The sequence below is a fragment of the Macaca thibetana genome, chromosome 11 (genome assembly GCF_024542745.1).
Source record: "Macaca thibetana thibetana isolate TM-01 chromosome 11, ASM2454274v1, whole genome shotgun sequence".
Lineage (NCBI taxonomy): Eukaryota > Metazoa > Chordata > Mammalia > Primates > Cercopithecidae > Macaca > Macaca thibetana.
Window position 1 is genome coordinate 62,034,258 of NC_065588.1, and position 27,600 is coordinate 62,061,857.

At 38.7% G+C, this 27,600-nt stretch overlaps 1 protein-coding gene across 4 annotated transcripts in view; it reads left to right on the forward strand.

Annotated features, from left to right (window-relative positions):
• Nucleotides 1-27,600, forward strand: part of HMGA2 (high mobility group AT-hook 2) — a 137,625-nt gene that overhangs the window by 14,901 nt on the left and 95,124 nt on the right. The window contains exon 4 of one of the 4 annotated variants that reach the window (XM_050746611.1): nt 2,155-2,611. The exons of the other annotated variants lie outside the window; for them this stretch is intronic. Within the exon in view, the coding sequence (XP_050602568.1) occupies nt 2,155-2,166 (12 nt within the window). The 3' untranslated portion in view covers nt 2,167-2,611. Of the gene's footprint in view, nt 1-2,154; nt 2,612-27,600 lie in introns of those variants that run through there. 4 annotated transcript variants of the gene reach the window in all.

Here is a 27,600-nt window from a genome sequence, read left to right on the forward strand (position 1 = left end):
AAATAAACACATATTCTTTGTATGTATCTGTGTTTGTATGTAACACATACTCCAGTTTTCTCATTTTTTCCCCATAAAGGAACGTTCTTGTTGTTCTTTTCTGAGCATGTTTGTTCTTCAATCTTTTGAAAGATGTCACCTAGAACTAAATATCATATTTCAGGTGTGGGTTCCATAACCAGTGGGTTTATCACCTTCTTTATTGGACATATGATTCCAGTTATTGATTGCTGCTTAGTTAACCACTCTGAAACTTCATAGTATAAAAAAAGATTTTATTATGCACATGGATTCTTTGGGTCAAGGATACAGGCAGGGTAGATAGAGCAGAAAGTCTTGTCTCTGCTCCATGATGTCTGGGGCCTCCACTGGGAAGACTCAAGCATCAGTGGATGACTCTAACACTTGGGATCCAGAATCTGGAGCTGTTTCACTTACAAGTCTGGTGCTTTATCAAGATTGACTGGAAATCTGGGTGGGTCTGGGAGTGTGTGCACTGGATCACCCATACGTGGCCTCCCCAGGATAATCAGCCTTTTTAACATGCACTCAGAGTTCCCTCTGGGAGTGTTCTGGTAACTGAGGAGGAAGCTGCAAGGCCTTTTTTGCCTTAGTCTCAGAAGTCAAAAACTGCTGCCTTCATTATACTCTAATGAGCACATTGTTGACTAACTTGATATTGACATACATATCAAATAGAGATCTGCTGTTTTCTAAGCATCAGAACTCTGAAAGGACATCACATACCATTGAACATTAATAAGAAAGACGTGTATAATCTTTCTAATAGGTAGCATAATAGAAAATAGATGAGTTATTTGAAGTCATGGGATTAATGTGGCTAAAATGAAATAAAATAAATTGTAAGCAAATACAGTGGCAGTTAACCAGCAAACTAACCTCCATCAAATGGGGCCTCTTAACTCTCTTAGCCTTTCATCTCTTGCCTTTGGACTGTCCTATAATGGTCACCAATTCACCTCCATAGGTTAGAGTCCTGTCGTCTCAGAACCTTCCTATGGCTCCACATCTGACCAGCTAATTAATTAGAACCCACCCTAGTACTTCGAAGTCACCCGGTTTACATCTACCTTTCTTTACAGTTTTCTTTTTCACCACACATCCTTAAACAGTTGATTAATCAGCCAAGCCGGAGTAAACTATAGAGCAATTATATGTTTTTTTCTTAACGGGTTCTTGCTAATTTAGGGGGGGATCTGGATTGCAGGCATTCGATCTTCCTGCTGGGTAAGAAGCGCATGTGAGGCGCCCATCACAGAAATCCTTGCCTTTCTGAGAATAGCTGGGCCATTTTCTCTGACTCTCCTGGTTTCTAATTTTTACTGGCTGTGAGAATGGAAAATATTATGCGGTGAATTGTTACAAGTCCCTGATTTGGTCCCCAAAGAAGAGTTGTTCTACTGAGAAGAGGAAATAAAAGGAAATTGTATATTTTTTCTAGACAGCGTGTTTCCTCTTTGCTTGTATATCTTCTGTTGGGTAGAGTATGCAGCCAGTCACAGCAAGGCATTCCGTTCAATGGCATTCTTTGCTGGAAAGCTTGTACTGAAGAAATAAATTATTGCATTTTCCATAGGAAATGGGCTTATACTTTATAGCAAGTTCAATTCTTTCCAACAGTGTCATTCACCAATTTCCTTGAGTTAGAGATATATTTTTGAACCAACTGGATTCATTAGGTATATGGGTTAGAAGCCAAATTGTTCCCCTTTTATTCTTGTGGGGTATTTTGCTTTGTTTTAAAGCTCTTGTGCTTTTAAAACTTGTTCCAGTAGATATTATAGATTCATGTAAGAGGCCTGGGAAAAGATACTTAGCGAGGAATCCTCTGATCTGATGTAATTGGGATCGGTATGGGTAGGTGTAGGAGAGAAACTTGAGTCAGTCTTGCTTTCAGAGGGCATGAAGCATTGACCAATCCAGTGATCTAATGAGTGTGTTAAGTAGATTTGCTTAAGAACACGTCTATTGTTTACTTTAATTCCCTTCATCTTTTTTTTTTTTTTATCCCCCTAGTTTGAACTGGATTTCAGATCTATTATTTTTATGAGGTGGTCTGATTTTCAAGGGGTGTGTGTGTGTGTAGAAGAGGCTAGAGGTAAACGGGTCTTTTTTTTTTCTGGCTTTTTATAGTTAAGAGCTTAGGCTCTGGATTCAGATGGCTTGAGTTCAGATTCTGGCCCGCCATTTAGCTAACTGGAGTCTTGAGAAAACCACATGACCTTTAACAGTCCAGTTTCCTCATCTGCAAAAGTTATATTTCTAATAGAGTTGTAAGGATTAAATGAGATAATGCATGCAAAGGGCTTAATAAAGAGCATGGCACACAGGAAGTGCTCAATAAATGTTGGAAATTATGATTAATTTCACTGTACATTTTCATTTTGACATTAGCTATAGGCTAAACCTTAATTACTTAAAGCCACCAGTAGTTACACAAAGAATGAATGACAGAGTTACATGTCAGACTAACCAAGTACCCTTGATAGTATCATTATGTCCTCAATATATTTATGCTGAATATTAATCAAGTTTAAGAACTGCTTATAAATAATACTAAAATGCATTTTTAATTCTCTTTGCTGTTAAGGGGGAGTTTTACATTGCAGCTTAGAAGCCTTTCTTCTAATAGTAGAGATTTGGTGTCATGTGGTGTTCATCAATTTGAAAAGAAGTATTTCTGCTGTTTGCCTCAAGATGTACATACAGAGATGGCTGATTCTCAGAACTTCTATAGAATTCCATTAGCCAGTCCTGCCAATTGAAATTTGGCATTTAATATTTGCATTTTTCTATTCTTGCATAGGAAAGGAGCTTGTCACATACCTAATTTAGTGATGGAAAGCATTTGGAGAAAGTTGTAGAGAGTGGGGCTCAGGCTCAAGAATACAATGAAGTAATAAAGTTGTTAACCTCCTGTATAAAATCCTCCGTGCAGATGTTGCTTAGTGATGCAGCTAGTGCTTCTGGAGGAAAAGAAGCAAGAACCAAATAATGAAGACTACATCAATGGGAACAAGTGATACTTTTAGGTGTTTTGTTCTCAGAATATTTTAAAAGAAAGGAAATTAACAACAGAAGAAAAATATTTCCCAATATGAATTAATGGTTTTTAAAAGAAAAAAAAAATCTTTCTGGAGATACTAAGATTGACCTAGAAGTTGATCCAAGGACCAGATGCTGAAACTGCACTTCAGTTGGTCACTAGAAAGATCCCAGCAATCCCCAGCTGGTTTCTCAGGCTGCTGATTCCCTTTATTTGGTAATGGGGTGTGTGCAGTACGTCGATTAAAAAATATGTATTTCCATTCCATTGCTTGTGAAGGGGAGCAGTTGTCTTTCTCTTATTAAAGAGCTTGTGATACACAGGAAAGTGATGTAATTTTATTTATTAGTCAAACATGTGAGGATTCTAGATAAGACAACAAGGGTTTTTTCCCCTAGTTTGTAGAAATCTAGAAATTTAAGTGATGATTTGAGTGTCAAGAAGGGAGAACTGAATCAAAATAAAATTTACTACACCTATTCTTTGGTTTTGGAATTCTTTGGCTTTCTTCTAAAGATCCCAAGCATTAATGTATTGAAGAACCTGGAAATCTGATTTTGAAGCTAAAGCATTAGGTTTTCATGTCCATTACTTTTCCCCTCCAGAGGTTTGCTACTTAAACACACACACACACACACACACACACACACCCCAAAAACTTTTAGCTGTTTGTATTTTAAGACTTTCCTTGTTGAAAGTGGCTGGGAGTGGTGGCTCACGCCTGTAATCCCAGCACTTTGGGAGGCCGAGGTGGGCAGATCACTTGAGGTCAGGAGTTCGAGACCAGCCTGGCCAACATGGTGAAACCCCGTGTCTACCAATAATACAAAAACTCCTGAGTGTGGTGGCCCGTGCCTATAGTCCCAGCTGCTCAGGAGGCTGAGGTAGGAGAATTGCTTGATCCTGGGAGGCAGAGGTTGCAGTGAGCTTAGTGATCATGCCACTGCACTACAGCCTGGGCAACAGAGCAAGACTCCATCTCACAAAAAAAAAAAAAGAAAGAAAGAAAAGAAAAAGAAAAAAGAAGGAAAAGAAACTGAAGTATATAACTGCAGCGTTTAGAAAGGAATATCCAATAATGCAGATTGTAGATAATTGCAACTTTGTACTGGAGTCGGTGGGGAAGAAAATGACTTTGATATAACATCAAAAACTCTCTGCTAATGGAATATGTGAAGGTGAAATCATTTTCCCTTAGACCCTTGAAACAGGAGATGCTCTTTTTAAAGCAACTGGATTTTAAAAATATATGCTTAGTAATTAAATATAAATTTGCTGATGCATATAATGCATTCAAAGTTGGTAAGTAATATTTTCTGAAACTAGCTTCTCCTTTGCAATTATGATAAAAATAGAGTACTTTCCAATTTTTTCCCTATGGAGAAAAGTAGCTTAATATTGTTTTGTTTTAATAGTTTACTGCAAAATTCACTAAAATGATTATTTAAAATTAAAAGATGAAATATAAAAACACAAATAAGTCATGTCTAAAAGGCAAGAATTGAATTTGATCATTCATGTTTTGATTCAATACTAATGTCTTTTTCATTTGTTTTAATATGCAAGTGCTATTCTTAATTATTCTGTTAAATGAAGACTTTCCAAAAAAGAGATTGATAATCTGCCCTACTTGGTCATCCAGTTCATCCAGTTTAGCACGGCCAATCTCTACCAGACACTAACCATTTAGGATTATAAAAGCATTGACTGCAGAGTCTGAAGCTCCAGCGACTCTGCTGCTGTGCCAAAATAGCATTGACTATTTTTCTCACTTGTGTGGAGTGGCAAATTTTAGACAGGAGGTAGTTTATAAAAATGTCTTGTTTCTCCATATGTTATCATCAGATCAGCAGAGTCCTGGCCAAGACCGTATTCTCAATTTTTAATTCTAATAAAATGACAAATGTAGAATCAGTGACCATTTTGTATGACAACAAATGTATATAAGATTTTCCTTACACAGTGTACTATCCCTACTGCCATACACGTTTACCTACATTCACCTTACTGTAAGTATTTATGGATGGTAGTAAATATTTCTAAAAGGTTGGAAATCCTCATACTGTATATTAATATGCCACTTTTTTTACTAGGTAAACAAGTAAAATGATTATATTCCAGGAGAATATTTTTGTTGAGTTTTTAAGGGTGGAGGCTGCTTTTATAAGAGTTTTTGTTTTTGTTTTGTTTTGTTTTGTTTTTGAGACAGAGTTTCGCTCTGTCACCCAGGCTGGAGTGCAGTGGCACAATCTCGGCTCACTGCAGTTTCTGCCTCCCAGGTTGAAGTGATCCTCCTATCTCAGCCTCCTGAGTAGCTGGGACTATAGGCCCATGCCACTATGCCTGGCTAATTTTTGTTTTGTTTAGTAGAGACGCGGGTTCATCATGTTGGGCAGGCTGGTCTTCAGCCTGACTTCAGGTGATCCTTCCACCTCAGCCTCCAAAAGTGTTGGGATTACAGGCATCAGCCACCACTCACGGCCTTTAAGATTTTTTTAAAAATCAAGGAATTCCTGATTCTAAACTCTTCAATACTTGACACAAACATTTAAACATTTTTGACAAAAGATGGGATGAAATCAAGCCTACTCCTTGTACTCCAGATTGAAAAAAGGACCTCTGTATTTTGATGGGCTGAATACCTTTGGGCAGGTTGCTTAATTTATCCATGCTTTTTCTCATGTTTAAGTGCCTGACAGGAACATTCTGTCCATAACTAATGGCTGTCAAACATTTACGGTTGTAAAACACAAAAACCTGTATTGCTCCAGCCAGGGACTGATTATTGAGTTTGTGATGATGCAGCCTCTTGTCTCCTTCTTTGCTTTGTTTTCTCGGTTCCCGCCTGCTGCCTGCCCTTTGGCCATTTCACTGCTCATTAGCGCCTCCACCAGATGGGGGGCAGGGGCAGGAACAGGGGGTCAGCTCTGGTAAAAGGCTTGGTGAGAAGGAGGCTGAGAGTAACAGCCAACATCAGGTTTTCAGATTATCTACATCCAGGCTCGCCCCCAACCCTGTCCTCAGGAATCACTGAATGCAACCATGACACTGAAATTTGTTTTTCATTCATTATTTTTTCATTCTTATAATAAACGTGGTTTTATAAGTTAGTTAAAAAGTTAAAAAGTATTTTTCAAGATGTCATAGTAAATAAGAGTCCCTTTTGAGCATTTCGTTAGTAAACGATGAATGGCTGCCGGTCAAGCTTGTTCTGGCAAGTCTTTCGCCTCTGTTCAGATTCAGAAGAATGGCACCAAATCTATGCTTACATTAGGCTCAGGTTGTGGAATGTAGTTCTTTCAATTCAGGTTTAGGGAATTTGCCTTATGATGGTGAAAGAGTCCTGTTTGGGTGTTAAGAGGCCACAGAGCTAACCCTAACTATATGATCAAGGAAAGCCCGTGTTATCACATTGTACTGTAGTTTCAGTGTGTTAACTCAGAAAATGCACCTGAAGTGCCTCTTTAAATGTGACATTGTGCAGAAGGCACAGCACGTACAGGACAGAGATACAGACAGAGGCTACTGAAACACTTTTGTTCGTTCACCTATTTGGTTGCTTGTCTCTTTCTTGGCTGGATCATGTAAACCCTAGAGCTCCAGTTCTGAGACCCTTTGATTTTGTGATTTTCCCATTTGTCTAAACATTTTGCCAAAGCCATCTGACATTATTATGAATCAAGCCTGTGCTGGGTCCTAGGGATGTCAAGGTTAACAAGATAGGTGGGACTGCCTTTGGGGAATTTATAGTCTGGGGAGTTCTAAAGAGATAACCTGATGCCTGCCAGGTAGATTATTATTCTGTGCTTCAGATGTTAGGAGGTTAAATTAAATGACAGTTTTCAAGTATTTTGAGCTCTTTAGAATTTAAATCCTTCCATAGAAGTAATTATACTGCTTTCCAAATCCTAACAACACACTATCGGAATTTACTTATATTAACACCATAATTTGAATGTACATGTACATGTATACATATATATATACACATACACACACACTTATATATGATATACGAATTGGTTGTACTATGTACTGTGCGCCTGGGGTCACATTCTCTCATTATCATCACAGCAAATATTAAAGCTAATACAAAATGTGTACAGATTTGATTTATCAAAGTAGTCAGATTTCATCTAGTTAGTATAGGTTCAAAAAGATGAGTGTTAAGTCGTCAGGTCCCAGCTCCAAAAAGAGGGAGAAAAAGGGAATCAGAAAAACCAGGAAAATTCTGGTGAGCCATTCAACATATGGTGATCTTATTTTTCCTCTTTGTGCATACTCAGTATAATTTATGTTTATCAAATAATTTTTAAATCACCAGGTCTTATAGCAACTTAATTATATACTTTAATATTTCTGAAAAGTGCAGCCCTTTGTGTTTTAAAATGAGCTCTTTGAGGGTAGGGTGCATATCTCATATTTATCTTTTCACCCTCAGCACCTAGGACATAGGAGGAGATTCAGCAAAGCGATTAAGAGCTCAGACTGCCTGGGTTCAGGTATCAGCTTAATCAAGGCAAGTTGCTGATGGTCCCAGCCCCTGTTTCCCTGTGTGTAAAACAAAGGGTAATCATAGTTTTTGTCTTGTAGGATTGTTTCGTAAGAATTAAATGAGAAGCCATCAAAAAAACTTTATTCAGCATGTGGCAAGCTCTCAATAGGTCATAATTGTTGATGTTAGTACAGTCCCAGGCCCATAATGGTGCTTACTAAATGTTCGGTGAGTAGGATGACAGTTTTTCTTTAGTGTGTATAAAGCATGGCTTTTGAATTTTTGTTTTCCAGTAATGAGTGTGGATTTGAATTACATTCTTTGACTTAAAAAAAGAAAAAAACCAAACATGATTTGTATTTCCAAAGAGGCTACACTGGTTGTTTTTTTTTTTTTTTTTTTTTTTTTTTTTTTTTTTTTTTTTTAAAGCACAACCTATAGGCATCAAAGCAGATTTGTAATAATTTTGAATTCCATCTTATGCCTTTCCGCTAAAGAAGTAAGCTGCTAGCCACTATCAACCAGGCCCAATAGAAACTTTGAATGTCTTGCCCTATATTAATATTTCCATTCCCTCGCTCCTGGAAATAGCATTCTGCTTTCCAAAATAGACTCTTATGCTGTACCTTAGAAGGATTTTTGTCACAATTTTGGATCATCAGAAAAACAGAAGACAGTTTTATTGGCCAAACCTCATGAACTAATTTTCTAAGGTAGTTTCTCTCTCTGTTTTACAAAAACTCATTTTAATGGCCTATTTGTGTCCCATTTTCTTTCTGTTAATTTTTAGTACTAACATGAGAATAAAGAAAAGTAAAAGTAACTCTATTTGTTTCTTTTGAGGGCATCTGAAAGCACTTAAAGTGACACATTAAGGCAGTAGGGTGTACAACTAAAGATTTACTGGGGACAAAAATCTGAAACGCTAGGCTTACATCAACATGGGAGTAAGTACTTCACAGTGAGAATAATAGATAGCAATGTTACATAACTTAAAAGTTTAAGCATTACCAATAACGGAGGTTCAGGTTTACCAAGTTCCCAGAAAACCCAAGTATCTTCACTATTAAGGCAGTGCCCCAGTGCGGGAAGCTCTAGATCCCAAGGAGGTGAGATAATAACTCTACGCGCATGGAGGAACATGGACTCATACGATTATGGTTGGTAATGTTCTAGAAAGCACCATTTGTTTTGCAGTGTCTTATTATTTCCTGTTCAGAATGATTGTGATGTCAGAGAAGTACATCCTATGCAGTTTGTGTCAGAAGCTGATCCTCGAGTGTAATTTCCTTATTACAGGGCCTCTGTCCCTACATTTTCTTTCCTGCCATTATTCTCTCAGGTAGTCCGACTTCAGTATTCCTTACATTCTCTAGTGGAAACTTGATGAGGCATTTGCATGCCTGGGCCCACTCTCAGTTGATAGAACTGGAGGTGGGGTTAGCATGCATGAACATGGCCATCTCTGTGGCCCCTCATTCTCTTGAGAGATGGACGTTCTTGGCACTATGCACACTTTATGAGTGTTAAGGAAAGGATGAAAAGGCAATGAGTGATCTTATAACATGTTCATTCTGTGCTATTGCTAAATCTAAAATTTCTCTTTTAAAAGAAAGTATAGTTTGATTTACAAATCAATAAATAAATCCCTTATTCCCCTTTCATATGTTTGGACTATATATTTTCCATATATATTTGGTGAAAATTATCTCATTCCCAATCCTAATTCTCCTTATTATAATTTCTTTCATAGCTATGTTGTAGAGTTTAATGACATTGTTTGGATTGCTATTGAGATTTTCCTAAATGAGATTGCTTATTTCCAGACTGCCAAACCAAGACAATGGTCAGCTCTGAATTTTTTTTTTTTTTTTTTTTTTTTTTTTTTGAGGCTGGAGTGCAGTGGCGCAATCCTGGCTCCCTGCAACCTCCGCCTCCTGGGTTCAAGTGATTCTTGAGGTACAGCCTCCCGAGTAGCTGGGATTACAGGTGCCTGCCACCACGCCTGGCTAATTTTTGTATTTTTAGTAGAGACAGGGTTTCACCATGTTGGCCAGGCTGGTCTCAGACTTCTGACCTCAAATGGTCCGCCTGCTTCAGCCTCCCAAAGTGCTGGGATTACAAGCGTGAGCCCCTACGCCCAGCCTGTATTTTTTATTTAGTATTGCCCTTCCTCTATTGGTAGTTGACTTTTTTGTGGATATTAAAACTTTTCATCAAATCAGCCAGGCTTAAAGTTTTGTGCCTTCCATCCTGTTTAAACAATTGATGAGCTACATAAAACCATTTAAAATTCATAATTTTATAAGCAGTAAATTGGTAACTTTTTCTAACATATAGTCCTCCTTGCTATTAAATTGCTTATCTTAGTGGAGATCAGTTGGGATCCTTTTCAACTGTTAAGACCTATAGAAACAAAACTGTTACAGCTGTGATCCTATTTACACTGTTGGAAGTTCTTAGGGAGCCATAGTATTTATAGGAAACTAATTCACGCTCAACTCACTTGTACTGCATTGTTTCCTGCTATGATAAAGCAAATGGGTTATGTATATTATTGCTTTAATAGAATAATGAATGCACTTAGATTGTATAGTGTGAGAGAGTTTGGCCTTACATAGTCATAGTATGAAGAGAGACCGATTTTTTTTTTTTTAACTAAAAAAAGACTTTTCTGCTGGGATTGTAATAATGTGGTAAGTATTCAGACTTACTATTTGCTATCTTTGAAGCAAATATATCACAATAAACATTTAGAGAAGCTGATATTTTATATCCATAAGGCAAACACAGAATTTCCTGATTTGTGTGAAAATTTGGGTGTTTTATCCTGTGGTTTTATTTTATTTTTGAGTCTGAGATACTTTTGTGTCCAAGAAAATGTTTAGATTAATTTACTTGTAGTCTTGAAGTTATCTTTTGTAGAAAACCATCCTTATGTGTATGAAAAAAGCCATTTAGAAAGGAGATTTCGTGAGTATCCTTGACAGTGGTGTACAAGTTTAATCATCTTTCCTGTGGCAGGAGAGTCTTCATGTATTCAACCTAGAATTTCTCCTTTTACGGTTCTTAGTCCATTTCCTCTTGTCTTATTCTTAATGGTGATAGAGAACATCTGCTATGTTCCTCTTCAAAACATATCTTCCTACTTGGGGTACTGTAAAGTGTACATACTTTGGGTCCTAACATATCTGCATTTGAGTCTAAACCTTATCACTTACTAACCTTAGGCCTTTGTTACCTCTCTGAGACTAAATTTCTTCTTTTGTGAAATGAGGCTGGTAATATCTCCATTGTAGTTTTAGCTAAAGTATCCAGTACCTAGCAAATGCTCAAAATGCCATTATTTTGGCCTGGCACGGTGGCTCACGCCTGTAATCCCAGCACTTTGGGAGGCTGAGGCAGGTGAATCACTTGAGGTCAGGAGTTCGAGACCAGCCTGGCCAACATGGTGAAACCCCATCTGTACTAAAAATACAAAAAATTAGCCGGGTGTGGTGGCACATGCCTGTAATCCTAGCTACTTGGGAGGCTGAAGCAGGAGAATCACTTGAACCCAGGAGGCAGAGGTTGCAGTGAGCCGAGATCACGCCATGGTACTCCAGCCTGGGTGACGAGAGTGAAACTCCGTCTCAAAAACAAAAACCAAGAAATTAGATGGCCTTGGTGGTGGGCACCTGTAATTCCAGCTGCTCGGGAGGCTGAGGCAGGAGAATCGCTTGAACTCAGGAGGCGGAGTTTGGAGTGAGTCAAGATCATGCCACTGCCTGGTCAACAAAGGGAGACTGTCTCAAAACAACAACAGCAACAACAACAAAAATCATTAGTTTTAAACCCTGTAAAAATATGTTGTCAGCTTTCCATTTTCCACAATAAGATTCCCAAATCTTCCTTACTATGTCCTGTTTTTCTAACTCACTAATCATGGTTCTGAATGAGACTTCAAATGATATGGTAGATGGAACACTACGTTTGTGATGAAAGGCCTTTCTGACTTGCTTTCTGACTTAATGAATTTCTAGCTTTATGACCTTGGACAGGTGACTTATCCTTGAACCTGCTTGCTCTTATGTAAAAGGGGGATAATAATTGTCATATATTCTTTGTCTTCCTCTCTGGGTTGTGGTCAGAATAATATAAGAAAGTAATTTGTAATGTACAAATAAAGCACCTTACAATCATAAGGTAACAGCAGTAAGTATCAGCAATTAAAATTTCATACACTAGCTGGATGCAGGGGCTTACGCCTATAATCCCAGCCCTTGGGGAGGCCAAGGCAGGTGGATCACCTGAGGTCAGGAGTTCGAGGCCAGCCTGGCCAACATGGCAAAACCCCATCTCTACCAAAGAAAAAAATACAAAAATTAGCTGAGCATGGTGGCGCGCCAGTGTAATCCCAGCTACTTGAGAGGCTGAGACAGAAGAATCGCTTGAACCCGGGAGGTGCAGCTTGCAGTGAGCTGAGATTGCACCACTGCACTCTGGCCTGTGTGACAGAGCAAGACTCTGCCTAAAAAAATAATAATAATTAAAATTTCCTGCACTACAATAGGGTGAATGAAATTGTTCCTGTTATTTATGTAACTTCTAACACTTAGCTTGCTATCTTCAGCTTTTCCCTTGTCCTATCTGGTGGTTTATGAGGCATTTACTCTTTTACCATTTCCATCTGCTCTTGTGATTGAAAGGCTAAAACTGACAACTTTCAGATGCATCACAGAGACATGTCAAAAGAATTTCAACATGAAAGGTACTGGGTTCGTGTGCAGAAGTAGTGAATAAATAAGCAGGGTTGGGTGAGGTTAAGAGAGAGCCAGATGATCTAAGTGGTAATAAACAGGTGAAGTGTCCAGGAGAGAGAGATGAGCAGAAGAGATCTCTCCAGTAGTAGACTTTGAAGAGGAGGATTTTAGAATTCCTCTCCTAAGACATTCATTGCCAAGTTCCAACCGAACATCGTGGACAAAACATGTCTAAATGAGAAGGAAACTTTGGGACATTGAGGATTGCTTGGCGTGGAAGTGACCTGGAAGGTTACAGTGATCCCAGGCAGGAGAGGACAATGGCCATGTCTGCAGTGGCTGTGTCTAAGGGGGAAGGTTGCGGACTGACGTGTTGGGAACTGGGAGTGTGGCACTGGAGGAGACCAGTTGGATAATTGATTGCCCTGGGTGTGAAAGGTGAACCATGAGGACGGTCTAAGAGCACTGAAACTGGGGAGAAAAGAAAGTAGTGTGAACATGGTAATGCTTAAATGAATATTTACATGTGATACTGGCTTAATATTTTAAATCTACTGAATATACTGTTCAAGTTTATAGAAGCAAGAAACTTCCCCGCATATTTGTACTGTATTAATCTTTTGGTTTCCTTGCCTCAATTCAGTTTTGTTTCATGTTTAATTATGGGGCTGAAAGTACATAAGTTTGAGTAGTCTAGAGTGGAATGTGGTTAAATATCCCTGCAGATTACTTTACGTGTTTCAGTATTCCAATAAAATCAGCCGCAGTGATCCATATGGGATTTGTAGCTGCTGTTTTCCCGAGGCCCTTTTCTCCATGGCTGTCTGTGACCTTAGCCATTGAATGGCTTAATCGTTTTTGGCCTCCTCAGTCAGTGATTCTGAGCGGGCAGAGTGGTAATGTGATGTCATGTCTGGGGCATGAGCCTGCATCCTCGCCGTACATGGGTCCCACCCTTCCTGGTCTAGGCAGCTCAATGCACAGTGCTTGGCGCATCGTGAGTGCTCAATAAATTCAGTTGCTTTTCCCGTCTCTCTCTGGATCTCAAATAGGAATATCCAAATTTGAGAATGCCACCAAAGCATTAGGTTCCCTAATTAAAGTCCATAGTAAAACCTGAGGCAGATGTGTGGGAACGCAGTTCCAGACACTGTAGTTAATGTAGGAGAGATGATCGCACTGTATTTACAGCAAGGCTTCCCATGCTCATGAATCATAATAAGAACTCTTACAGGATTAATGAGTTTTAACTTATTGCAGAATTTTTGAACTATGTGTAATACTGGGACATTTCAAAGTGTTCGTCATGAAAAGTGGCTGATGGAGGTACACATTTTGAGATATCCTGTGTTCTGACTACGTTGTTTGTTATCTTATTGACATCTTCTGTTCCTTTTACAAAAAGGTCAGCAGGAAGGCCCTCCACATTTTCTGTAGATTTCTAGATAAGAGAAACATCAAGATAGAAGGGAACATTTTGATAGCCTTACACATTTATGTTTTTAAAAATAAAAAAATTCTTTACATAAAACTTTCTTTCGTGCCCTTTCTCTGGTAGAGAGAAAAATCAGCCCCCTTTTCTTTCAGAGAAAGGCCTTGTGCACTTTGCCCAGTTTTCCCCAAACGCTGGCATTTTGTAAAACTGTAGAACAAGATCTCAGTTAGGATGTTGACATTCATACAATCCATTCATTGCAATTAGATTTCCCCAGTTTCTCATGTACTTATTTGTGTGTGTGTATGTGTGAGCATCAGGTTATATACAACTTTATCACATGTAGGTTCATGTATTCACTACCAGAGGTGTTATTATTTTTTAAGTTCCGGGGCACATGTGCAGGATGTGCAGGTTTGTTACATAGGTAAATGTGTGCCATGGTGGTTTGCTGCACCTATCAACCCATCACCTAGGTATTAAGCCCAGCATGCACTAGCAATTCTGCCTGATGCTCTCCCTCCCCACTCCAGTATTATCTTTTTTTTTTTTTTTTTTTTTGAGATAGAGTCTCACTCTGTCGCTCAGGCTGGAATGCAGTGGCTGGATCTCAGCTCACTGCAAGCCCCGCCTCCCAGGTTTACACCATTCTCCTGCCTCAGCCTCCCGAGTAACTGGGACTACAGGTGCCCGCCACCTCGCCCAGGTAGTTTTTTTTTGTATTTTTTAGTAGAGACGGGGTTTCACCGTGTTAGTCAGGGTGGTCTCGATCTCCTGACCTCGTGATCCGCCCGTCTTGGCCTCCCAAAGTGTCCAGTATTATCTTTTAAGACGGTCAGTTGCTCAGGAGTTTGTGGCACATCCCATGGTGACATACACTAAATGTGTCTTCTCTAAATACACAAGAACTTTGCATGACTGTAGGAATATGGGGAGAGGAATTCTGGTCCATGATTCCTGTCTTTGGCTGTGCAGTTACTCTTTCACATTCCCTCATTATAAAGGTCTGGCTGGCCCTGGCAAAATCATAGGTGGGCTTGGCACACAGCTAACTGCTTGCCTGAAGTAACTTATGCTTTTGTACTGCATTCAGAGTTCTGCCAATTTCAGAGGCCAGGAAAGAAAGAAAGGATTGGCCTGGGAGTGTAACACACCTGCTTTTCCTGAGGGCACATACAACAGGCCTGTTTGAGTACCTGCTTGCCCTTTGGTATATATTGAAACACATGCCTGTATCGTCCTGAAGTTGTGGATGAATACATTTATCCCCTGGAAATTCCTTGTTTCACATAGATTTTAAATGTCCATGCGGGCAGACAGTCACTGAGGAAACTGTCCTGTTAATTGTACTTTGGCTATTTGCCCAAGTCTCTAGAACAATTATAGTAGAACCATGTCATCTTGACACATTTAGGAAGAGCCATATTTGAGAATGCCACTGTAACATTTAGGTTCCCCAAATAAAAATTTCATATTACAACCATGTCTCTCTCTCTCTCTTTCTCTCTCTCTCTCTCTCTCTCTCTCTCTCACACACACACACACACACACACACACACACACACACAGAGCAAAGCTGTGCTAAGATGCAAACACTAGGCAGATGGTCAAGTTGCCCCTTCAGGCTAAATGTCTCAGGCCTGCACTCTAGTCTGAGAAAAAAATGGATTTGCAAACAGCTCAAGCTGTGAATATTAACATTTGAGAATGGCCAAGGTCTATTGCATTCCACTAGTCACTCCTAGAATCTGAGGTAACCAGAACACAGATGATGATGATGATGATGATGATACCGATTGATCATAATAACTGAAGAGTAAAACACCATCAATGTGATCATTATGGGATTCTTTTAAAGAATACATTTAGCATATTTGGACCCAAAGGCCTATGGGATCCTAAATCCCAGCTATGCTGTGGCATACAAATAACTATTTTTTCTTTTTCTTTTTTTTTTTTTTTGGACTAATGCTTTTTGAATATTGGCACTTCAAATTTCTACGAATTACAAGTGATACTCTTTATTTTTGGTGGTAACGATTACCTTATTTAAACAAAATCATGCTTTTGAATCAGCTGTAAACGTTTTTGACAATCTTGGAAGTGCAGAAAAAGTTATATTTGAAAGAAAATAATTACAGAATATCAGCACATGCTGCTGTTGCTTCCATAGCAAACTCCTTTGGGCCTTACTCAACCAAAATAAATGTGACCACACTACTGCGGTAGGCATGGCTCGAGGCAAATGGAAGACTGCAGTTCTGTTTCCTGTGTCCTGCTTTCTGTCCCTGAGGTCCAATCAATGCCAGAACAGTGACTCTGGAAGTATTAAATTGTTGGTCTGTGTGGTCCTTGGTCTTCCCAACTATAAACCTAGACTTGGTCTAGAGGTTATATAGTTAAATCCTCTTATATTCTACAGGTAACAAAATGAAAACCCAGAGCAATTGTGTCCAGCTCAAGGCCATGCAACCTTGTTAGCTCTGGCAAGAGCCAGGTTTCCTGACTTCTAGTCTGCTTTTCCCTGTAGCGAGCCGCTTCCTCTTGCCTCACCTGATCTTCCTTGGATTTCCATTGGGAATGTTGACCACAGTTCTGATGAATCTCTTCCTTCAGATCCTGTGCTAGTTTCTTCAGTGCTGCCATAACAAAGTGCCATAAACTTGGGTGCTTTACCACAACAGAAATTTGCTCTTTCACAGTCTGGAAACTGGAAGTCTGACATCATGGTGTTGGCAGGGCCGTGCTCTCCCTGAAGGCTCTAGGGAAGAATCTGTTCCATCTCTTTCCCTTCACTTCTGGTGCTGTTGGTAATCTTTGATACTCCTTGGCTTTTAGATGCATTGCTCCATTCTCTGCCTCCGTTGCCACATGGTGGTAACAGCAGTTCCCGTGTGTCTGTGTCTCTTTTCCTCTTATAAGGACACCAGCCATATTTGATTAGGACCCACCCCGCTGACTTCATCTTACCTTGATTATACCTGCCAAGACCTTATTTCCAAATAAGGTCACATTCATAGAGACAAGGTGGGTTAGGGCTTCACTATATCTTCTTAGGGGACACAATTCAACCTATAGGAGTTCTTTTTAACTTTAAACCTATTAGGCTGGTATGTGTAATGCATAACGAGAAACTGCAGTGAATTTCATTAAGTGTAAAGCATCATATCCAACATTTGTAGTTTGTTACAATAACACATTGAAAAGATTTATAGACTGTTTTTGGTGTGATTTTTGGATTAATTCCCTCTTTTGAAGACATTTGTTGGGTTTAGTTTATTTTAAGGAAGGAATGAATAGACCTGAAAGCACCTAATTTTTATTTTCAATTTAGGCTGGAAGCTAGCAAAAGCTTTTGCAGAGAACTTAAACTGTTTCACAGAGCACCAGCACTGTATTTGTTATCATTTTGGCCTTCAGTTTTATTAATGCTTGTTTGATGTGCTAAGCCTCTAGCTAAGACAAAAAGACAGAACTTTAGGGGTTTTGTTTGTTTTAGCAGTAATAAGGTCTAGAATAAAATGTTTGCTCTATAATATTTAATGGTGTGTATTCAACTTTTAAACCAAAATTTAAAAGAAAGAAATCCCATTCTCATTCAGCACTGTCAAATGTATTCATTCCCCCAAACTTCACTGGTTGAATATAATAATTTGTGTGTATAAATAGTCTTCCTGACTGCATTCTCTTTAATATTAGTTTATCAATTTGGGAGAAAATTTCCAAATAACCTTTATTTGTACCTTAAAAATATAGTTTTAAACGAAGTCATGGGAATGGATTGCTGTATCTTTTATTGACTTTTGTATATGTGATTCCAAATCTCCCTTTAAATTAATGTCTTCTAGTTTCAAATATACCTCTTCCCATAAGGCTAGTCCCCATTTCCTATAATCTTACAGACCTAGGAGAACAATATTTTCCCTTCTTCCCTTCTGTCGTTTTGATAATTACGTCCTCTGTGCTCAGTGGTGGCCTATTAACTCACATGAATATCATGGGCTTGCAAAATAGCCTCAAATTTCCATATATTGGAACTGTGAGAATTTTCTATAATGGTGCTTTAGCAATAATGATGGAGGTGCAGGCATTTCCTGAGGATTAATGACCAGCTGGGAGGAACCAGTGGCCCTTGGCTCTGCCTCCCAGCCAGCCATTAATTCTAAGGAAATGTCTTTTGCTGAGGTCGTTATTGCTATTATAAGCTTAAAATGGAAAAACATAATAGGCGTATGAGTTATTTTTATGGGTTGATGCAGTTTCCAATGGTATGTACTAATTTGAGAAAATGAATGTGTATACATACAAGAGTAAGATTGTTTGAATCATCCCTCAGTATTCCATATGTTTTGTGACTGATTTTACAGTTCTCTCTACCTACCTTTCTCATTTACAAAAGAAAAGAAGAAAGAAAGAAAGAAAGAAAGAAAGAAAGAAAGAAAGAAAGAAAGAAAGAAAGAAAAGAAAGAAAGAAAAAGAAAGAGAGAGAGAAAGAAAGAGAGAAAGGGAAAATTTGATTTAGCAATTCCTAAAAGTATTGTATTCAGTGACATCTTTGGAAACACCAATTTCTGTTATCAGCTTTAAATAATAGTCAGGTTTTATGTATGATCTAAAGGGAAAAAAAGTTTGTTTTTCAATCGTGTGATAATTTTTCTTTTAGAATGAAACATTGCAAGAAATGAAAAATAAAAAAAAAAAACCACTCTAACAATTGTGCTGTGCTTCTTTGATTTTTCTCTGTCATTTGTTTAACAGGCACCTTATATTTATACCTTTACATATTGAATTCATGAGAGAGTTATGCACAGCCTAGTTATTTGACATTCCAAGGGTTTTTAAAAATGTATATTAAATATTGCAATAATGGTGAATACTTTAACATAAAACCACAAAAAACCTCCTAAAAGTAAAGCCAAAGAGTCAAAGTCTTGCTCACTGTGCTTTCTGATTCTTTTTAAAAGCCAGCACTTCTTGTACAGTGTTTCTACTTTTTATTCTAATCAACTGGCCTGTTGCGTTATTTTTATGTAGATTGCTAACAAGGTTTTTGAAGAAACATTCTTAAAAGTCATAAAAGGGAAAATCTTGACAGTTCTGGGATATTGCCACCCTTGACCTTTTGGAGAAACGTAGACAGCATCTCCCAGGCATGACGCCTGGGGATCGTGTTTATCTGTCATCAGTTGGTGACTCCATGTTTATCGAGCACTGGCTATAAGCCAGACTTGGTGAGGGACTGAAACAATTACAAGACACAGTTCTGCGCTGGAAGAAATAGGAATCAACCTAAGATGTCCTGTCCTGCTAGGTCATCAGGCTCCTGTCCCACTACTTTCCTTTCGCTACCAAATTCACTTATAGCCTCCAAGTAGTGTAACTATCAATAGCACCCCTTTCACTCCCCAAAGTGGCCTAATTTGGAGAGTAAGTTGTATGATCACTCTACCTACAGTCTGCCTGTTTTCAAATGCACACTTTGTCCCTCTCCTGCTCTTGTTACACATGTGTTCTGAGGCCACTTCCAGATTGTTCTTCCTCTGTCATTACTCCAGCGTGTCGTTGCTCTGCTCAGAAACTGCTAACTGGGTCTTGGTTTGTGATTAAATAATTTATAAATATTTCAGGTCCCATAAATACAATTATGTGGCTCTCAGTTTACCATTTTTCTTATATACATGTAGCAGAAAGCTCTATTTCCAATATGGAAATAGCTCAGAGTAAACATTCTATTCCATGAACAGGACAAACACTTTCTAACCTTCACTTTTACCTGCAATTTCCTTCTCCCATTTTCAACTGCTTAAAATCTTCTTTAACCTTCAAAGTCCAGTTTAGACGGCACCCTTTTATGAATTAGCTCCTTACTGCCCTAGTCAGAATTGGGCTGTCTCATCCGTGGAGGAGGGTGAACAGACATTGCAGATGCTTCTCAACTTGCCATGGGGTTATGGCCCGATATACTCATTGGAAGTCGAAAATATCGTCAGTCAAAAATGCATTTAGGCCGTATGCAGTGGCTTACTCTTGTAGCCCCGGCATTTTGGGAGGTTGAGCTGGGAGGATTGCTTGAGCCCAGGAGTTTGAGACCAGCCTGGGCAATATACTAACACCCCATCTCAAAAAAAAAAAAAAAAAAAAAAAAAAAAAAAAAATATATATATATATATATATATATAAAATTAGCCAGGTGTGTGGTGGCACGCACCTATAGTCCCAGCTACTCGGGAGGCTAAGGTGGGAAAATTGCTTGAGCCTGGCATGTCTAGGCTTCAGTGAGCCATGACTGTGCCACTGCACTCCAGCCTGGGCAACAGAGCAAGACTCTGTCAGGAAAGAAAAGAAGAGAAGAGAAAAGAGAAGAGAATGCATTTAAGACATCTCACCTACTGAACATCCTAGCCTGGGCAACAGAGCAAGACTCTGTCAGGAAAGAAAAGAAAAGAGAAGAGAGAAGAGAAGAGAAGAGAAGAGAAGAGAAGAGAAGAGAAGAGAAGAGAAGAGAATGCATTTAAGACATCTCACCTACTGAACATCCTAGCTTTGCCTAGGCTACCTTAAATATGCTCAGAACACTTACACTGCCTACAGTCTGAGCGTATTTACATTAAATATGCTTGGAACACTTACATTGGCCTACAGTCATCTTACACAAAGCTTGTTTTATAAGAAAGTATGGAATATCTCATGTAACTTACTGAATACTGTACTGAAAGTGAAAACCAGAATGGTTGTTATGGGTATTTGAAGTACAATTTCTACTGAACGTCTATCACTTTCACACCATCGTAAAGCCAAAAAATTCCAGTCAGGCCATCATAGGTCGGGGACTATCTGTATGAATGCCTTGCTTTTATTATAGCATTCTCTATTTTCTCTTGTACTGGTAATTTTTGAACAGTTATTTTTACCAGTTTTGTAAATTCCTTGAGAACAGTTTTGTATTTTCTTCAAAACCTAGGACTGTAGTATACAGTAACTGCTTAATACAATATTTGTTAAATGAAGAACAAAAAATACATGGCTAGGCTACTCAGGTCATTACCACAAAATGATTTCTTTAAACTGCATAATTGGAAGTTACTGTTTTTTCAAAAAAGTATGTCCACAGTATTATGTCATTAATTACTGTACCCTGAGGAATTACTGCTGCTGCTAATCTTTTGGATTCAGTACTTAGAGACATAAATATAAGTGACATTAGCACTGCTACTGTTCAACAAGATTACAAAATAGAAAGTAGATGTACAAGCAGATGTTGGAAAATATCCTCAAAGATAACAAAATGTAGAATATCTTACTAGGCCTGGTTCAGGGACATAGTCTAAGCTGAAGCTGCCACACATGGTGTTTGATTTCATGGCAGACTCTTCTGCAGAACTGGAAAGAGATGTGTCTACTTTAGGGCATTTTCTTGGAAATTTTTTAAAAAATGTGTCTATGATTGATTTTTAAAAAGATAATTTAGGCCAGGCACGGTGGCTTACACCTGTAATCCCAGCACTTTGGGAGGCCGAGGCGGGCGGATCATGAGGTCTGGAGTTCAAGACCATCCTGGCCAACATGGGGAAACTCTGTCTCTACTAAAAATACAAAAAACGAGCTGGGCATGGTGGCACACACCTGTGGTCCCAGCTACTTGGGAGGCTGAGGCAGGAGAATCGTTTGAACCCGGGAGGCGGAGGTTGCAGTGAGCCCAGATCATTACACTGCACTCCAGCCTGGTGACAGAGCGAGACTCGGTCTCAAAAAAAAAAAAAAAAAAAAAAAAAGATAATTAAAAGAAACAATACATGCTATTGTATTGGATAGATAAAACAGAGTTTCATGTGACAAAACCTGTACATAAAAGTATTTCTTATTGTTTAATCATCGTTTTATGTATGTGGATCACTATGGAATACTGAGCTCAGAAAATAAATTACTTTTCTTTTTCAAAACATTGGATTGGTAGTTTCATCTCGTTTTAGGTAATATTGATTTATCCTAAATTGGTAAAAACAACCTAGATACTATATATATTTAATTTAAGTACCTTGTAGTTCCATGGAAAACAAACTGATAAAATTTTAAGAGTAAATTGACTAAATAAATATAGATTATACTTAAATTTTTTTCTCTATGAACTGGCTTTACAGACGTACTTTAACATTTAATATACCAACATATTTTTGAAAAAAGAATCCATTTTTGTGCAACATGTTTCTAAGTGAACAGTATGACTTCAGATTTTTAAGAGAGTTAACAAAATAATAAGCATTGGATATATTTACCTTTTTTCAAATGTTGTAACAAATTTACCAAAACGCACCACACACACACACACACACACACACACTACACAACATCAAACAACAGAAAATGGGATTCTCTCTGTGTCTGTGTTCCACAGTCAGTACCACTACCACTACTACAGTTTGCTTTTATTATAGCATTATCAATTTTATGCAAATAAGCCTAAATGTCTTATAATTCTACATGTTTATATTACACAGTAATTGAGGAAAAACTAAATATTTTTGAAAGTACATTTAAAATACTACTTTAGAACAATTAATCTGCTTGGGTATACAAAATGAAAGCCAGTTGTTAGAAATCTCTTATACTCCAAAAATTAAAAGAGTGTTAAATGTCAAGGGTTAGACCTGGACTAGAAGCATGGGTCACTTGGTGGATGACCATGCAACTCAAGAAGAGGAAGAGTGGATTTAGAATTCAAGATAGAGATGAAACACTCATGTACTTAGTATGTGTGAAGTTTAGGAGAGGGAGCTGAGCTTGATGGAGCCATGAGTTGCAGTAGCTGAAGCCATGGCTGTGGATAAAGATCCCAAGAGAATGTGAAAAATGAAACGTGATATAGAAAGTGGAGAAGAAAGGGAATATGGGGACCACTGCACACAAAGGAAATAATATATGTTGTCAACTGTCAACAGCGATGTGTGGAACAGTGGTCTTTACTACATCCTTCTCCAGCTGACCCACCGTCCACACGAACTTATGCATGCTTTCCTTGCTCTGCTCCACCCATGCTCGGTTCATGGTAATTGACATGGCTGTTTCATATCTATTAGCTCACTAGACTGAGCTTACCATTGGGATAGCCAACAACAGCAGTGAACCCTAAATCCTGACGACCCTATCAGCACTTAAGGAGAGCTGGGGAATGAAACTGGAATTCTTTTGGGGCCAGATCATTAACTCATATCTAGTGACACCCCATTTTCCCTCTGGAAAAGTTAATTGTTATGCAATTAGCCTTACAGAATGGAGCATTTCTGTTGGTTTACTAAAACTGTTAAGCCAAAATAGGGCACAAGTGCAAGTCCTGGCTTCAGAAGTTGGCTGTACCTTCCCTTCTGCAGTACAAGGTGAACATCTGTAAAGAAGAGTGCAATGTCCCGGGTGTGTTTAAACTGACTGCCTTGGCCTCAAACTAAAACTGTTAAGCCAAAACAGGGCACAAGTGCAAGTCCTGGTTCCAGAATTGGCTGCACCTTCTTTTCTGCAGTATGAGGTGAACATCTGTAAAGAAGAGTACAGTATCCCTGGTGTGTTTACACTGACTGCCTTGTCTTCAGGGATCATTAGATTTCAAAGAAAAAAAGTCACAATATCCTTTGCATGGACCAGATGATGAGAAACTAAATTGTAATTTGGGATTCATTCACAAGAAAAGGCCTGAATGGTTTTCCCATGGACAGGATCTTGGAGGTTAGGAATACTAAATCCTGTGCCCAGCTCAGTCTCTCTGACTGACTAGGGAACATTGTCTTCAGACTACAGAAGTCGCAACCCTAACCCCAAAGCATGAGATATTCAAACCTTTTGAAGGGTGTGATGTTTCCAGGTAATTTGGCTTGGCGCAGGGATTGCATTTATGCCCAACTTTGGCTAAGCGATTTTAGTAGTCCAACAAAAATGCTCTGTTCTGTAAAGCTAATTGCAAAACAATGTCTTCACTTCTCCAGATGGAAAACGGGATATGAAAATCCACCAAAGGAAAGAAATATCATTTCCCACACTATGGCTCTGCAATCTTAGAATGGTTTCATGAATATTATGTATGTGCAGTAAACATTTATGACTGTATTTAGGTCCAAGCAGCATGAGGGATTTTGTGCTAGTAGTTGTTGATGAGCACTACAAATAGGAATCCTTTATATCTGAGGTATCCATAGTAACTACGTAGGGCCCATTTCCATCGTGCTTATTTGCTTCCAACCTGCCAACCATGCTTAGACTCTGAGGGCTCCAGGATTCCTAATTCATAAAAAAACACCCCAGAGAGGTGGGTTAGTGCTTTTCAGCAAAAGCAAACTTAAGCAAGTGATTTTAAGAGATTTGAAGAGTGCTACATGGCAGCCAAGATGATAATTTTTGGCCCAAACATAAATTTAATCGAGTAGTGTTATAAAGACAAAATTACATAGCCAGAAACAGAATTATGAGCATTAGGAAAATAATAGTGTTGTCTTGCATCTCCTTGAAATCCCCTGTTATGTTACTCACTCCACTGTTGACTATTTTGTAGGTAGCACACGTTCACCTTGCATTTGGCAGAGAACACCAGCTTTGCTATGAATGCTCACAGTTTTTGTAATACAGGGAAATATTTAACATACTAGGGAAAAAAGGTTTAAATTCATTAACATTAATATTGTAATGTTCACATAATCCTCTTAGGACACACTCACTAAAGTGATTTTATAGTGTTTCCATTTAACACACATAGTAGCTTTTCTTATGGATTGTATGTGCAGTGCCGTTGAACAGAAGCATAAAATTGTCAGTGGCCTATATTTTTTAGATTATTTAACTATGATTAGAAATATTTTGATCCATTTTTTTCACTTCATCTCTTTTTCATATTAGTGCACACTTGACCCTTGAACAATACAGGTTTGAGCTGGACGGGTCCACTTATATGCAGATTTCTTTCAATAAAAGTTACACCGAGTGCTCCTGCCTCTCCTGCCTCTTCCACTTCTTCTCCCTTTTCTGCCTCTGTTACCCCTGAAACAGCAAGACCAACCCCTCCTCATCCTCAGCCTACTCAACATGAAGAAGATAAAGATGATCCATTTCCACTTAATGAATAGTGAACAAATTTTCTCTCTTCTTATTTTCTTCTTTGTAGTTTACATGTAGTTTGTAAGAATGCAGTATATAATAATATAACATACAAAATATTTGCTAATCGACTGTGTTATCAGTAAGGCTTGCAGTCAACAGTAGGCTATTAGTAGTTAAGTTTTGTGGAGTCAAAAGTTTTGCGTGGATTTTTGTTGGATTTCTGACTTCACAGGGAGTCAGTGCACCAACCCCTGCATTGTTCCAGGGTCAATTGTATTTTTGTCTGATTTCATGAGGGTGAACTTTTTATACTATACTTTTACAGATAGAAATGAAAGTACTTAGTAATAATTGAATGTATGTACAGTAAAAATATTATAACTGTTGTTCTAAAATAATTATATTAAATTGAAACCTAAGTTAGTCTTCAGGCTTTTTAAGGTTTTGAAATTTGAACTGGAATGTGAAGCAGAATGCACTAGAATAACATTTCTCCTTTCTCCAGTGTCAAGATGGGAAGGCACACATTCTAAGAGTCTGTATCCCCATCTATTTTTCACTAATATTCAAGCTATAGTTACTGGCTAAAATGATGAAGCATCAAAATTTGTGAACTCTGGGAATCATAGCAAGTGTATAACTATAATTCCTTTGTGTCTAAGGAGGGTGGACCTCTATATTAGAGAGAAAATTTACAAACGTTGGGGATAAATGGAAATTGAGATTGACTCCTAAGGAAACATCTGTTCACTCACTCAGCAAACATTTATCCCACTCTGCTAATGCTAGGCACTGTGCTAGATATTTGGAGAGACACTGGGGAAAAGCCTAAGGTCTCTAGTCTTGTGGCTCTTACATTCTAGAGAGGGATTACAAATGGTGGCATAGTTATTAAAAAAATAAAGATGATGATTTCAAGACATGATAAGAGCGAAGAAGAAAAGTGAACCAAGTTAATGTAATGGAGAGTATTGGAGTGGGCAAGGCTGCTTTAGATCAGAGAGTCTGGGTGGACTTGACGGAGGAGGTCATGGATAGCCTTGCAGCTGGTAGTCCTGTGGGCAACATTAACAGCAGATAGAATGAGAGGGTTAGGGGCTAACTGAGCATTCACCTTTGTCTTCTTTTTCCCCTCGGTTATGAGTGTGACTAGGCGGAACATTCAAGAGAGATGTTGCAGGTGTCGTAACAGTCATGTAAAAGGCAAGATGATTCATTGTATCTGTTCTTTTTGTGATACTCGTGTGACTACCTATAAGCTTCAAAGTGAAATAAACATTACCTCTTCTACCTTAGCCCGCTTCTCATCATTACAAATTTAAGAAGGCAATTATTAATGTGAACAGTCATTCTTCTTTTCAGCAGTGCTAACTTAAAAAAAATCACTAGCACTTAGCTGAGATGCAGCTGACATGTACCAAGATTGCTTGCCATTGCCCTCTCAACCCATCTGAGTCTAGTTTTTCTTTCTGCTGCTGTTTTCCTTCTGCTGCCGTTTTTCTTTCTGCTGCTATCAAGATGGGAACATGTGCCTTCCCATCTTGACACTAGTAGAGAGAGAGATTGAGAGAGTGAGGGGGCAGAAATCACTTCTGATTTTCTAGTTTCTAAACACTGCAGAAGAACAAAGTAGAGAAGAAAGAGGAGAGTGTGTGAGGAAAGAAGTGGCAAGAGATGCATGAGATAACTTAGCAAGGAGTTAAATCACTAGCTCACATAATGACAAAGAAATTGACACTCTAAATTGAGAGCCTGCCATTTTTGTTAACTGGTATCCCTGAATGTAGCTAATGGCACAAGCTACATAGAAACAGCGCTTGTCCTGTTTTTGTAATGAGCAGAAATCTAGCCCACTGAGACATTGAGTTCTTTTCTAACTTTTTGCTCTGTTGAGAACATCTTTGCTTTTGGATACAAAGGCAGCATGAAAATCCGGAGGCCTTCTCAGGAAGGGGAACTTCTAGGAACTTAATCTGTTAGTGGGAGAGCCAGGAACCAGCACACTTGGAGTGTTTTCTGAGCAGGAGGAGTCAGAATTGGCTGGCCAGTTTTCCCTTAATGAGTGTTTATTATGTTTAAGCTACAGAACTAATTACTGTGAAAAGACATAAAGGAACAAGAAGACCAAAATCGTATCCTCATGATACTGACAAATCAGTTGGACTGAGCACACATGAATCAACTGAAGAACACTTCTGCCAAGTTCAAGTTGTGTAAAAGTGGAGGATATGAGTCTTGTGGGGACACAGAGTTGAGGCATGAGCTATTAGTCAGAGCCGTAAGGCTGCCTGCAGGAGAAGAACTTTGGATGGAGTTTTGAAGGAAGTGAGGAAAAGATCTGAATTAACGTATTAATACATAAAGCTTGTCATCTGAACAGGACTAGAAGCATCTCGAGGGTAAGAACGTGCCTTCTCTTTCTTACACATTCCCTGAAGACCCACGTTCCTTTTTGGGCACTCTGTAACAGTATTTACTAAGCACTTGAATACCTGGACATGGGCACCATGTTGCTAAGTTGATTAAAGGTTTATCTTCCGCTCTGCCACTGCCCGTAGCACAAAGTGGAAACATGTCACAAGCACCTTGTAGATCTGTCCCTTTTTTCTTCTGATGTTCACTCTCCTTTTGAGCTCTTTTTCTCTCCAACATTGCTTACGAAATAATCTTTCTGCATCTGAGAGGGAGCAAATATTCAGTAACTTTCTGCCGTTGGCCTCCCTAAAGAGGAGAATCTGCTGAATGCCACCGGAAATGTAAGGATCTCTTGTGACAGTAACGTCTC